The following is a 14,482-nucleotide window of genomic DNA, read 5'->3' as shown; positions in this document are numbered from 1 at the left end:
ATTTCCTGAAATATCAAGTTTCGATTTGTTTTGAACTGGGTAACAATTAAAGATTGTCTTGTCTTTGCTTAGCCATGTTAAATGAATTAGTAAATGTTTTAAAGTCCTTAAATTTTCATTCAACCACAAAAAAGAATTGTTTTATTTAAAAAAGAGTTTAATTTGGTCTTAGTGAATATTCATAAATTATGTAAATATTTCTATTACGCACTGCATCTGTCCTTACTTTAAAAAGATAAGAATAATCAACATAAATTGTTTGAGTAATACGTATCATTTCTGACTTTGAGCTAAAATTACTAAATTAATACAAGCTGAAATTACTTAAAGTTCTTATGTATTTGATTTTACTTAAATATTCCACGTATGTTCTACTAAATTGAAATTTTGAGTTAGCAAGACTTACATTTAGTGCGTAAGTGGCAAAACTAATGTTTTCAAGTAAATTCTACATGGAAAAATACGTAAAAATTACCAATGAACAAACTCTTTTTTACAGTGTACCATCCCTCGTCAACCCCAACATTACCCATTCTTCTATCCTACCTCTACTACGATCCTTCGTCAACTACAACCCTACCCATTCTTCCATCCTTCGCCTACCACCACCCTACCCTTTCTTCTATCCTACCTCTACTGCCATCCTTCGTCAACTACAACCCTACCCATTCTTCCATCCTACGTCTACCCCACATTACCCCCTCCCTACCCATTCTTCTATCCTACCTCTATCATCCTACCCTTTCTTCTATCCTACCTCTACTACCATCCTTCGTCAACTACAACCCTACCCATTCTTCTATCCTACCTCTACTACCGTCCTTCGTCAATTACAAACCTACCCATTCTTCCATCCTACGCCTACCACCACCCTATCCATTCTTTAATCCTACCTCTACTACCCCCATCCTACCCTTTCTTCAATCCTACCTCTACTACCATTCTTCACCTACCACTGTCGTGTCTGTACATCATTTAGAACACTTTGGACACAACAAAGATAACACAATGGTCCAGGTTTGGGAGTCATATCTCTGCACGTTTTATTAACACAAGGTGGCGCTATACCACATCTCCTCTCCTTCCGCACAAAATTTCAAATTTTCTTTGTAACAGTATCATCACATGTGATATTCCAGTATACATGTATTTGCCAGTTTGCATAGATATATTGTTATCCGGTATCGATCAATAACAACAAATAAAGAGGCGGTTTGAATTTCTTCACCCAAAAAAAAAAATCCTTATCCTACAAGTTTTTTTTTTTTGTTTTGTTTGTTGCTGTTGTTGCTTTTTTTTTTTTTTTTTTTTTTTTTTTTTTTAAAACTTATGCTTGGTTCCTTGACTGTGAAAATGTATAAACACTGTTTACTGAACATTCACCCCTTAGGCTCTGATCTGACTATGTAACATACTTATTCTGACTCCGTATTATAAAAAAAAAAACATAGATGATTTCATAACAACAAAATTAATTTTCATCTTAAAACGTCAAACTATGCATCACAGATGCATTTCTTTTCTTTTTTAATGTACAATTTGTACAAATTACCAAACAGTATTGATCATAATCCTCATATCCCAACATATTACTCTGATCTCATCTTATCAATAACATTATGACATGCAACAAGAACTGTTACACATTGTGTGTTTTAGTTTTTTACAAATCCAACCTATCTGGTTTACTGATGTGACGTTTTGAACGACGGAGGTTTTGCTCTGTGTGTTGCTGTTGTTCTGTGTGACTTTTGTCTTGGGTCTGGGGTATTTTCTTAGGTGACTGAGATGTGTGTGTGTTTGGTATGTCTTCGTCTGTCAAGGCTCTTGTGATGGTGTCTCTGTCATTGTATATGTCTGTGTTCGGTACCGTTTGTCTGAGTGGCTCTGCCATTGAATCTACACACTGCGACATCCTTCTTATCTGGTCGACATGCCTCTTCCACCGAATACCATCTACCACTACTTGATAAGTCACTGGACCAAGGACTCTGGTCACCATACCTTCTGACCATCTTTCAGAATGAATCCGAAAATCTAACACTCTCACTCGTTCACCAACCTCAAAGCTTCTCACTCTCTCTTTCTTCGGAGCTCGCTTCTGCTGTAGTTTTAAGCCTAAATCTGGTCTCACTTGACTCAGCCGTGTCCTCAAGTCTCGTCCCATGAACATCTTTGACGGTGTTTCTTGGGTCACCACATGAGGAGTGGTCCTGTATGACAACAAGAACCTAGCTAACTTCAGCTGTACATCACCCCCATCCGGTTTGGCTTTCTTCATAGCCTTCTTAAAGGTCTGAACAAAACGTTCAACTTCGCCGTTCGAAGCTGGGTGCTTCACTGCTGACTTGATGTGCTTGATGCCATTCTTCTTCAAAAACACAGCAAACTCCTCTGCAACAAATTGTGGTCCATTATCAGATACCACTTCATGGGGAAGGCCATATCTAGAAAACAAACACCTCAACACCCGAATGGTATTCGCTGCTGTTGTAGACCTCATGGGAATGACCTCTGGCCATTTACTGTGAGCGTCTACGACTAGCAAAAACATCTGGTCCAGAAATGGTCCAGCAAAATCAACATGCACTCTATGCCATGGCTGGGATGGCCATGCCCATGGATTCACCGGTGCTGCTGGTGGTAAGGTCTGCATGGCTTGGCAAGATGAACAAGCCTGTACTAAGCGTTCAATATCCTGATCTAGACCTGGCCAATAGACATGCATTCTGGCAAGACTCTTCATCCTCACCATCCCCTGATGGCCTCTATGGAGCTCTTCCAAAATATGTTGCTGCAAACCATCTGGAATGATCACACGAATTCCCCAAAGCAAGCAACCACTTTCTACTGTCATCTCATCTTTCTTCCTCAGCCAAACCTGCAACTCTGGTGAGATCTCGTCCCTGCAAGGCCATCCATTCTGAACAAAGAATCTAACCTTTGGCAACACCCTATCAGTGTCCGTAGCTCTCCGCACTCTATCAGCTGTCACCGGCAGTGACTTCAACTGTGTCTCATTCATCTGTGTAGCTTCTTCAGTCCACTTCACTACAAACTCATCCTCCTCGCTCTCCACCTTTCCTGAACCAGGCAGACGTGATAGGAAATCTGCATTGGCATTCTGCTGGGATGTCCGATATTTTATATCATACACGTATCCTGAAAGCAAAATTGCCCAGCGTTGCAGCCTTGAGGCCGCTAGGACCGGAATCCCCTTCTTGGGTCCAAGTAGAAAGGTCAATGGTTTGTGGTCCGTAAGAAGCATAAACTTCCTACCACAAAGATACTGATGAAAATACCTCACACCATACACAATAGCTAGAGCTTCCTTCTCCAACTGAGAGTAGTTCATTTCTGCCTTTGTCAACTTCCTAGACGCATACGCAATCGGTTTGTCCCCCTCTTCTGTCACATGGGAAATGACCGCGCCTATCCCATATGGTGATGCGTCCACCGCCAATGTCACCTCTTTGCTTGGATCGAAATAGACCAGTACCTTGCTGGAGCTCAGTATCTTCTTCACCAAGTCAAAGGCCTTCTGGCATTCAGAAGTCCACTCGAACACCTGCTTCTTCTTTAACCCATCAATAGGTTTCAAGATGGATGCCAGATTCGGAATAAATTTCCGATAGTAATTGATTAGCCCAGTAAAAGACTGTACCTCTGACGCATCTTTGGGTGGGCTTGCCGACGCAATGGCTTCAACGCGCGATGGTGAAGGATGCAACCCTCCTGCATCTACCACATGACCTAAATACTCCACCGAATCCTGCATGAATGCACACTTGGATCTCTTCAACCGTAGTCCAAACTGACTCAACCTCTTCAACACACTCTCTAAGTTGGATGCATGTTCCTCGTCACTTGAACCTGTGACTATGATGTCATCCAAATAACATCCTACTCCCTTAAGACCATGGAGAATCTTGTCCATGCATTCCTGGAATATGGCAGGAGCTGAACTCACCCCAAACGGTAACCGTGTATACCTGTATAGACCTAGATGTGTGTTAATTGTGACATATTGTCTAGATTTCTCTTCTAAGTCTACTTGTTGATATGCATTCTTCAAGTCAAGTTTTGTGAACTTCTTTCCCCCTTGTAGGCTAGCAAACAACTCTTCAGGTCTTGGCATTGGATACTCTTTCACTTCTAACTGTGGATTGACTGTAATTTTATAGTCTCCACACAACCTTATCTTACCATCTGGTTTCTGTACCGGTACTACAGGAGCAGCCCAATCGGAAAACTCTACAGGCTCTAGTACCCCTTCTTTCACTAACCTATCAATCTCTTCTGCCACTTTGTCTTTTATCGCGAAGGGAATAGGTCTGGGCTTGAAGAACCTTGGTTCCGCATCACTTTTCACTTTCAGTTTGGCCTGAACCCCTTTTATTCTTCCTACACTGCTATCAAAGACCTCACTATCTGCTATTGCCTTCTCTATCCTATCTTGTGGTGTACCACTAGGTGTCACATGGTGTACCTCAAATATTTCTTTCCATCGTAGGGGAATTTCCCGCAACCAATCTCTACCCAGTAAAGTAGGACCCTCATTCTTCACAATGATTAAAGGTAACCTTTCTTTTTTACCATGGTAATTCACATTCACCATACATTTGCCCATTACAGGTATCGTCTGTCGTGTGAAGGTCTTGAGCTTTATATCACATTTGTCTACCTTTACCTTCTGTTTGAAGTTCTTTTCATACACCGATTGACTAACAATCGAGACTCCACAGCCCGTATCAAGTTCCATCGACAATGTAGTATCTTCTATTTCTACATCAACCATGATAGGCTTCACACCTTTCCCTACTTTATGTACTCCAATGTAATACACATTATCATCATCATCTGTGTTTGACTCTGAACATTCAACACTACCCGACTCTGACTGGTCACCTTCAACATGACTTACGCCTAACCTAGACTTTCTTCTAGTCTTATACTTATGTTCTTGTCCCTTCCACTTACTAGTACTACCTGTACTCTTTGGGTTATTTTGTGATCTAGAGCTACCCTTCTTACTGTTCTTGCACACCTGTTTTAGATGTCCTTTACGGTGGCAGTTGTCACATGACAGTTCCCTATACCGACACTGTTTCTTGGTGTGTCCTTTTTTTCCACAACAATAGCATTCTATTTCTCCATAATTAACAGTTGTACTTGTAGAACTTTTCTGTTCAAGTGTTTTCAGTGCTGCGGTACCCTTACTGGCAGCTTCCATGCTCGTAGCCAGCTTCACCGCTTTCTCGATAGTGATGTCATCTTCGGACAGAAGACGCCTCTGAACGCTCTCCTCTGCTAACCCGCACACGAATCTGTCTCGAAGTGCTTCCTTTCTGAAGGTGCTAAAATCGCATGTTTCCGCCATTTTCTTCAACTCGGCGTAGTATGTAGCGATATTCTCATCAGCCCTCTGATTCCTCTGATAGAACTTGTATCTCTCTAGCATGACTGGTGGTTTAGGGTTGTAATGCTCCTTCAGCGCCTCATCGACCTCTTTCAATGTCAGCTCAGAAACCTTCTGTGGAGCTACCACACTCTTTAGCAGTCTATACTCTTTTGCTCCCATTACTGACAAAATTACAGCCACTTTCTTCCTTTCATCACTTATGTCATTAGCCACGAAGTAATAATCCATTCTTTCTCTGTATGATTCATATTGCTCAATGTCTGGATTGTAACTTTCAGCTCTCCCCGTTGTTGACGCCATTTTTACGATGCGACGTGTACGTTCACAGTCACTATACTATAGCTGACACCATGTTCAATATGTGGGCTAAATAGTTCACATCACCTCAAGACTGCCGACTTTTACTTCTATCTGCAGTCTATAGGAACACTGTCATCATTTTTTCATTAATGACTTACACTTTTCAGCTTATAGTTCACGGTTATCTTTATCCTCGTCGCCAATTGTCGTGTCTGTACATCATTTAGAACACTTTGGACACAACAAAGATAACACAATGGTCCAGGTTTGGGAGTCATATCTCTGCACGTTTTATTAACACAAGGTGGCGCTATACCACAACCACCACCCTACCTTTTCTATCCTACCTCTACTACCGTCCTTCGTTAACTACAAACCTACCCATTCTTCCATCCTACGCCTACCACTACCCTACCCATTCTTTAATCCTACCTCTACTACCCCCATCCTACCCATTCTTCCATCCAACTTTTACTACCATTCTACGTCCACCCCACCCTACCTGTTCTTCAATCCTATCTCTACTACCATCCCTCGTCAACCCCAACATTACCCATTCTTATATCCTACCTCTACTACCATCCTTCGTCTACTACCACCACCCACGCCTACCACCACCCTACCCTTTCTTCTATCCTACGTCTACTACCATCCCTCCTCAACTACAACCCTACCCATTCTTCCATCCTTCGCCTACCACCACCCTACCCATTCTTCAATCCTACCTCTACTACCATCCTACGCCTACCACCACCCTACCCTTTCTTCTATCCTACCTCTACTTCCATCCTTCGTCAACTACAACCCTACCCGTTCTTTCATCCTACGACTACCACCACCCTACTCTTTCTTCTATCCTACCTCTACATCCATCCTTCGTCAACTACAACCCTACCCATTCTTCGATACTACGCCTACCACTACCCTACCCTTTCTTCTATCCTACGTCTACTACCATCCTTCCTGAACTACAACCCTACCCATTCTTCTATCCTACCTCTACTACCATCCTTCGTCTACTACATACCACCTTACCCTTTCTTCCATCCTACGTCTACCCCCATCCTACCCATTCCTCTATCCTACTTGTACTACCATCCTTTGTCAACTACAACCCTACTCATTCTTCCATCCTACGTCTACCCCATCCTACCCCCTCCTTACGTCTACGCCACCCTACCCATTTTTCAATCTTACATCTACTACCATCCTACGCCTTCCACCACCCTATCCTTTCTTCTATCCTACCTCTACAACCATCTTTCGTCTATCCTACCTCTACAACCATCCTTCGTCTACTACAACCCTACCCCTTCTTCCATCCTACAACTACCACCACCCTACCCTTTCTTCTATCCTACCTCTACAAACATCTTTCGTCTATCCTACCTTTACAACCATCCTTCGTCTACTACAACCCTACCCCTTCTTCCATCCTACACCTACCACCACCCTACCCTTTCTTCTATCCTACCTCTACAAACATCTTTTGTCTACTACCACCCTACCCTTTCTCCCATCCTACGTCTACCTCCATCCTACGTCTACCCCACCCTACCCATTCTCCAATCTAACTTCTACATACCATCCAACGTCCGCCCCACCCTACCCTTTCTTCTATCCTACCTCTACTACCATCCTTCGTCAACTAGAACCCTACCCTTTCTTCCATCCTACGCCTACCACCACCCTACCCATTCTTTAATCCTACCTCTACTACCCCTATCCTACCGATTCTTCCATCCAACTTTTACTACCATTCTACGTCCACCCACACCCTACCTGTTCTTCAATCCCATCTCTACTACCATCCCTCGTCAACCCCAACATTACCCATTCTACTATCCTACCTCTACTACGATCCTTCGTCAACTACAACCCTACCCATTCTTCCATCCTTCGCCTACCACCACCCTACCCATTCTTCAATCCTACCTCTACTACCATCCTACGCCTACCATCATCCTACCCTTTCTTCTATCCTACCTCTACTACCATCCTTCGTCTACTACCACCTAACCCTTTCTTCCATCCTACGTCTACCCCCATCCTACCCTTTCTTCTATCCTACCTCTACAACCATTCTTCGTCTATCCTACCTCTACAACCATCCTTCGTCAACTACAACCCTACCCATTCTTCGATACTACGCCTACCACTACCCTACCCTTTCTTCTATCCTACGTCTACTACCATCCTTCCTGAACTACAACCCTAGTCATTCTTCCATCCTACGCCTACCACCACCCTACCCATTCTTCAATCCTACTTCTACTACCATCCTACGCCTACCATCATCCTACCCTTTCTTCTATCCTACCTCTACTACCATCCTTCGTCTACTACATACCACCTTACCCTTTCTTCCATTCTACGTCTACCCCCATCCTACCCATTCCTCTATCCTACCTGTACTACCATCCTTTGTCAACTACAACCCTACTCATTCTTCCATCCTACGTCTACCCCATCCTACCCCCTCCTTACGTCTACCCCAACCTACCCATTTTTCAATCTTACATCTACTACCATCCTACGCCTTCCACCACCCTATCCTTTCTTCTATCCTACCTCTACAACCATCTTTCGTCTATCCTACCTCTACAACCATCCTTCGTCTACTACAACCCTACCCCTTCTTCCATCCTACAACTACCACCACCCTACCCTTTCTTCTATCCTACCTCTACATACATCCTTCGTCTACCCTACCTTTACAACCATCCTTCGTCTACTACAACCCTACCCCTTCTTCCATCCTACAACTACCACCACCCTACCCTTTATTCTATCCTACCTCTACAAACATCTTTTGTCTACTACCACCCTACCCTTTCTTCCATCCTACGTCTACCTCCATCCTACGTCTACCCCACCCTACCCATTCTCCAATCTAACTTCTATATACAATCCAACGTCCGCCCCACCCTACCCTTTCTTCTATCCTACCTCTACTACCATCCTTCGTCAACTAGAACCCTACCCTTTCTTCCATCCTACGCCTACCACCACCCTACCCATTCTTTAATCCTACCTCTACTACCCCCATCCTACCAATTCTTTCATCCAACTTTTACTACCATTCTACGTCCACCTCCACCCTACCTGTTCTTCAATCCCATCTCTACTACCATCCCTCGTCAACCCCAACATTACCCATTCTACTATCCTACCTCTACTACGATCCTTCGTCAACTACAACCCTACCCATTCTTCCATCCTTCGCCTACCACCACCCTACCCATTCTTCAATCCTACCTCTACTACCATCCTACGCCTACCATCATCCTACCCTTTCTTCTATCCTACCTCTACTACCATCCTTCGTCTACTACCACCTTACCCTTTCTTCCATCCTACGTCTACCCCCATCCTACCCTTTCTTCTATCCTACCTCTACAACCATCCTTCGTCTATCCTACCTCTACAACCATCCTTCGTCTACTACAACCCTACCCCTTTTTCAATCCTACAACTACCACCACCCTACCCTTTCTTCTATCCTACCTCTACAAACATCTTTTGTCTACTACCACCCTACCCTTTCTTCCATCCTACGTCTACCTCCATCCTACGTCTACCCTACCCTACCCATTCTCCAATCTAACTGCTACATACCATCCAACGTCCGCCCCACCCTACCCTTTCTTCTATCCTACCTCTACTACCATCCTTCGTCAACTAGAACCCTACCCTTTCTTCCATCCTACACCTACCACCACCCTACCCTATTCATAACAGGAGAAGAGGGTCGCTATCCATAATAGGAGAAGAGGGTCGCTATTTATAATAGGAGAAGAGGGTTGCTATTCATAATAGGAGAAGAGGGTCGCTATTCATAATAGGAGAAGAGGGTCGCTATTCATAATATGAAATGAGGGTCGCTATTCATAATAGGAGAAGAGGGTCGCTATTCATAACAGGAGAAGAGGGTCGCTATTCATAATAGGAGAAGAGGGTCGCTATTCATAATAGGAGAAGAGGGTCGCTATTCATAATAGGAGTAGAGGGTCACTATTTATAATAGGAGAAGAGGGTCGCTTTCCATAATAGGAGAAGAGGGTCGCTTTCCATAATAGGAGAAGAGGGTCGCTATTCATAATAGGAGAAGAGGGTCGCTATTCATAATAGGAGAAGAGGGTCGCTATCCATAATAGGAGAAGAGGGTCGCTATTCATAATAGGAGAAGAGGGTCGCTATTCATAATAGGAGTAGAGGGTAGCTATTCATAATACCAAATGAGGGTCGCTATTCATTATACGAAATGAGGGTCGCTATTCATAATAGAAGAAGTGGGTCGCTATTCATAATAGGAGGAGAGGGTCGCTATTCATAATAGGAGAAGTGGGTCACTATTCAAAATAGGAGAAGAGGGTTGTTATTCATAATAGGAGGAGAGGGTTGTTATTCATATTACTAAATGAGGGTCGCTATTCATAATACGAAATGAGGTTCGCTATTCATAAAACGAAATGAGGGTCGCTATTCGTAATAGGAGAAGAGGGTCGCTATTCATAATACCACGAGAGGGTCGCTATTCATAATAGGAGTAGAGGGTCGCTATTCATAATACGAAATGAGAGTCGCTATTCATAATATGAAATGAGGGTCGCTATTCATAATACGAAATGATGTTCGCTATTCATAATAGGAGTAGGGGGTCGCTATTCATAATACGAAATGAGGTTCGCTATTTATAATAGGAGTAGGGGGTCGCTATTCATAATACGAAATGAGGGTCGCTATTTATAATAGGAGTAGGGGGTCGCTATTCATAATACGAAATGAGGGTCGCTTTTCATAATAGGAGTAGGGGATCGCTATTCATAATACGAAATGAGGTTCGATATTCATAATGCGACGAGAGGGTCGCTATTCATTATACCGAAAAAGTCAAAATGACATAAGCAATAAACTAAATGTTAATAAGAAAGCGACATACTGGATAGAGGAAACCCCATGGCTACAGTGTAGGCCGTGGCTGGGGCGTATGCTGGGGGGGGGGGGGGTTGGGGTAGGCCACATGGTCCCAAACATTTGAAGAAAATATTTATTGAAAACTCACATTTCTGAAGGAAAAAAGGCGTGCCCCAATAATGAGTTTAGTGTCCCAGCATTCCGGTCACCAGCCCCCCCCCCCCCCCCCCCCCCCCCCCCCCAGTATACCCGACCACGCTGCGCCATTCGGCCCACCCTACCGGCAGTATTCCCTTGGTACATGTACATATTGGCGACAATTCTCGTCCAAGTAGTTCATTGATGGCGTAGCCTGCGTGTGTTTAAGGGTGGGGGCGTGGGGTTGTATCAGTGTTGCCTTCAAGGGGTTGATATATCATGTCCCTTACCTTCAGCAAAGGAAGGAAGCAACAAAAAGGGGGTTGTAGGAAGGGGCGTCGCTAGACCTTTTTCAGTGGGGGTTGGGGGAGGCCACCGAATACCGACAAAAATAACCACCAATGACCAACAAATATATTAATGCCAATGTCCCAATGTCTACAAATTTAACCCTATAAATCCGGGACCAGGAGCTAATTTTTTTCCAGTTCCCCCTCCCCCTCTCTCCACGCGCGAAGCGCGTAAGCTTTGACGTTTTATTAATTTATTAGACAAAGAAGACGATACGTTGGACCGACTCTTAATCATTGTCTGAATTTTCAAGAATGTTTCTTTATCCGATAAAAAGTTGCACACTTCGTAGGGAAAAATGTTGCCGGCTGACCGACATAATACACCGACTTCAAACTTCTGCATAAATATGGTATACGAGGATTGAGCAAGAATACCGACACAGCGGACCCGACACAGCAACAAAAGTTATCTATGCGTATCTTTCTTGCTCCCTCGACCAAACATACGCCCTCTCTCTTACTCACCCCTCTTCTCTCGGGCTCTTACCCCCCCCCCCCCCCACCTCTCTCTTTCTCTCTATCTTTCATCCCCTGTTTCTTTTTTTTTTTTTTTTTTTTCTTCTTCTTTTGCTCCTTTTCTTCCTTTTCTTTCTTTTTCTTTCTTTCCTCTCTTTCTCTTTTCTCTTTCTTTCTCCTCTTCTCTTTCTTTTCTTTCCTTTCTTTTCCTTTTCTTTTCTTTTTCTTTTCCTCTCCTTTTTCTCCTCCCCCTTTTCTCATTTTCCCCGACAGCAGCGCATTTTTACCGACAATATCCTGACAGGGGTGTCGCACCACACACCCCATTTGGGACGCCCCTGGTTGCAGGGAGTTAGATTATATACAATATTCAAGCTTTTCGTCAATTTTGCACGATTTTTTTTCTTCCTCCTCATATGTAAGGAAGTAATATTTTCAAGATTTGAAGTCAAATAAGATACGATTTGTGATCGTAAGACATTATGCAAACGGTGGCGTCCTTTGTATAATGTCTTTTTTAAAAAGTAGGCCTATATTTTCTTTTTAGCTTTGATAATTATATAAATACATCCCCATAATCTAGCTAATATATTTCCCCCGATCCAGTGGTGACAAAAAAGGGAAACATAACACACACATAATCCTATCGTAATTTGTCCCCCTTGTGCGAAATCTCCCCCCCCCCCCCCTCAACTGATAGTCAAACTTTGGTGACAAGACGATCAAGGAAACCACCTCGGCCAGGAAAAAAAAAAAAAAAGAAGAAAGATTTAGAACGTGACAGTAAGACAATATGTATATGCTTTATGATTACCAACCTCTCCTACGAGATGACCCCGACAATAAGACACTATTTCAAACTCGTGGGAGACAGTGAGCATAGGATGAAAATTAATATAATGCTTTTCACAATAATAAATTCCATAAAGATTAATATGGTTAACAAAAACAAAACAAAAAACACAACAATATTTTCCTGTTCTCAATGTGTATGATGAATTGACAGGTGGTATGTATATTATGATGTGTTTGTTCTGTAATTATCTATCTTGTTTCATGGCAACTTACATCAGCCTTAATTTTCGTTCCATTTGTTCCCTTTATTGTATTTTCTTTTTTATTATGGTTTGGTTATTTAAAGTAATTGATTATCTATATTTCGTGTGTGAACCTTCAAGCATGTATATATCGACTCGAATAACTATTACATGTATTTGCTGTGTTTGCTTTGAATTTATCATGTCTCGAATTAATTAATTAATGTTTATTTTTTATTGAACCTGCATTCATATTTATGTTTACATTTCGTATTTTTCCTGTGTTTGTTCTGTATTTATCATTATATCAGGCCCCATTGTTGCTACGAGGGCTATACATCCCACCCCAAAATAAAAATGAAGACAAATTTGTCACGGCATTTTTTACTTTAATTGTGTTGCACTAAAAAGACCTTATCAGACCTCCTTTCCCATCACCATCACCCCAACAAAAAAAGACAATAAATGTTTGATTCATATTCGGATTGCATTACCTCTTTGTACGATACATGACGCGAAAACCGTGAAGGTCCGAAAGTGTTCAAGCCCCCTATCCCCCAAAGTCTCAAACAAATCACAATTCTAAAGTGCCCCCCAACCACTCATCCCTCTCAGTACAGTAAGTAGGCTCGTGGTCCGGCCCAACTCCGCTATATAATTTGTAGGTCCATAATTCCTACTAAAAGCTATTTTCTACAAAAACATAATTGTCGTATAAACAATGACAATTTCTGAAATAGCAAACTCAGTCCTTGAATAACTATGAAAATGGGCCTGCTTGGTCTACTTAATGTCGCATTGTCATAGCCTGGATAAGATCAGTCGGGGGCAGAATAATGGGGCAACATTTCCCACAAGAAAGTCAAATTAAGATACGATTATATATGTTCATGTTTTCCTTTTTTTGCGTCACCATAAGGGCGGGAGATGTCTCTATATAATTATTAAAGATAAAAGGTGAAATATACCTACTTAAAAACAAGACAAATATTCAGGGCCATGTGTCGCCTTGGGGGTGTCCTCCGTCCAACATTTCCCTTTGTTATGAGCATTTGGGATATTGCTTAGGCCTGTTTCATTTTATGAATAACGACCCTCATCCCGTATTATGAATAGCGACCCTCATTTCTTATTATGGATAGCGAAACCTCTACTCCTATTATGAATAGCGACCCTCATTTCGTATTATGAATAGCGACTCTCTCGTGGTATCATGAATAGCGACCCTCATTTCGTATTATGAATAGCGACCCCCTATTCCTATTATGAATAGCGAACCTCATTTTGTATTATGAATAGCGACCCTCATTTCGTATTATGAATAGCGACCCTCTACTTCTATTATGAATAGCGACCCTCATTTCGTATTATGAATACGACCTTCATTTCGTATTATGATTAGCGACCCCCTACTCCTATTATGAATAGCGACCCTCTTCTTCTATTATGAATAGCGACCCTCTACTCCTATTATGAATAGCGACCCTCTTCTCCTATTATGAATAGCGACCCTCTTTATCGATTATGAATAATGACCCTTATGAATAGCGACTCTCATTTTGCATTATGAATAGCGACTCTCTCGTCATATGAATACCGACCCTTGTGTAATATTATGAATAGGGACTAGGGATAATGATTTAATGAATGGTAAAAGCTTCCGCACTTCGCGCAGGAGGGGGGGGGGGGGGACTGAAATCAGACAAGGATTATTTTCTACAACAGTACAGCGAATCGTCTTCTTTCTCTAATGATTTAATGAAACGTGAAAGGTTCCGCGCTTTGCGTGGGAGTGGGGGGGGGGGGGGAAACTAAATTCAGACGAGGATTAAGAGTTGAGAACGGTACAACGAATCGTC

The 14,482-nt window shown here is 42.5% G+C and overlaps 1 protein-coding gene across 1 annotated transcript; it reads right to left on the bottom strand.

The window, feature by feature from the left end:
• Positions 1-1,663: 1,663 nt before the first annotated feature.
• On the bottom strand, positions 1,664-5,722 carry LOC115929471 (uncharacterized protein K02A2.6-like). The gene has a single exon (XM_030998453.1). It carries the CDS (start codon positions 5,720-5,722, stop codon positions 1,664-1,666), a length of 4,059 nt encoding a protein of 1,352 aa, XP_030854313.1.
• Positions 5,723-14,482: the final 8,760 nt, after the last annotated feature.

The sequence above is a fragment of the Strongylocentrotus purpuratus genome, unplaced genomic scaffold, assembly GCF_000002235.5.
Source record: "Strongylocentrotus purpuratus isolate Spur 01 unplaced genomic scaffold, Spur_5.0 spur5_scaffold_5, whole genome shotgun sequence".
NCBI lineage: Eukaryota > Metazoa > Echinodermata > Echinoidea > Camarodonta > Strongylocentrotidae > Strongylocentrotus > Strongylocentrotus purpuratus.
The sequence above is the reverse complement of the archived record's forward strand: the minus strand, read 5'-3'. Positions and strand labels throughout refer to the sequence as shown.

Coding starts and splice junctions, on each gene's coding strand:
- LOC115929471 (XM_030998453.1), bottom strand. CDS start 5,722: ATGGCGTCAACAACGGGGAGAGCTGAAAGTTACAATCCAGACATTGAG.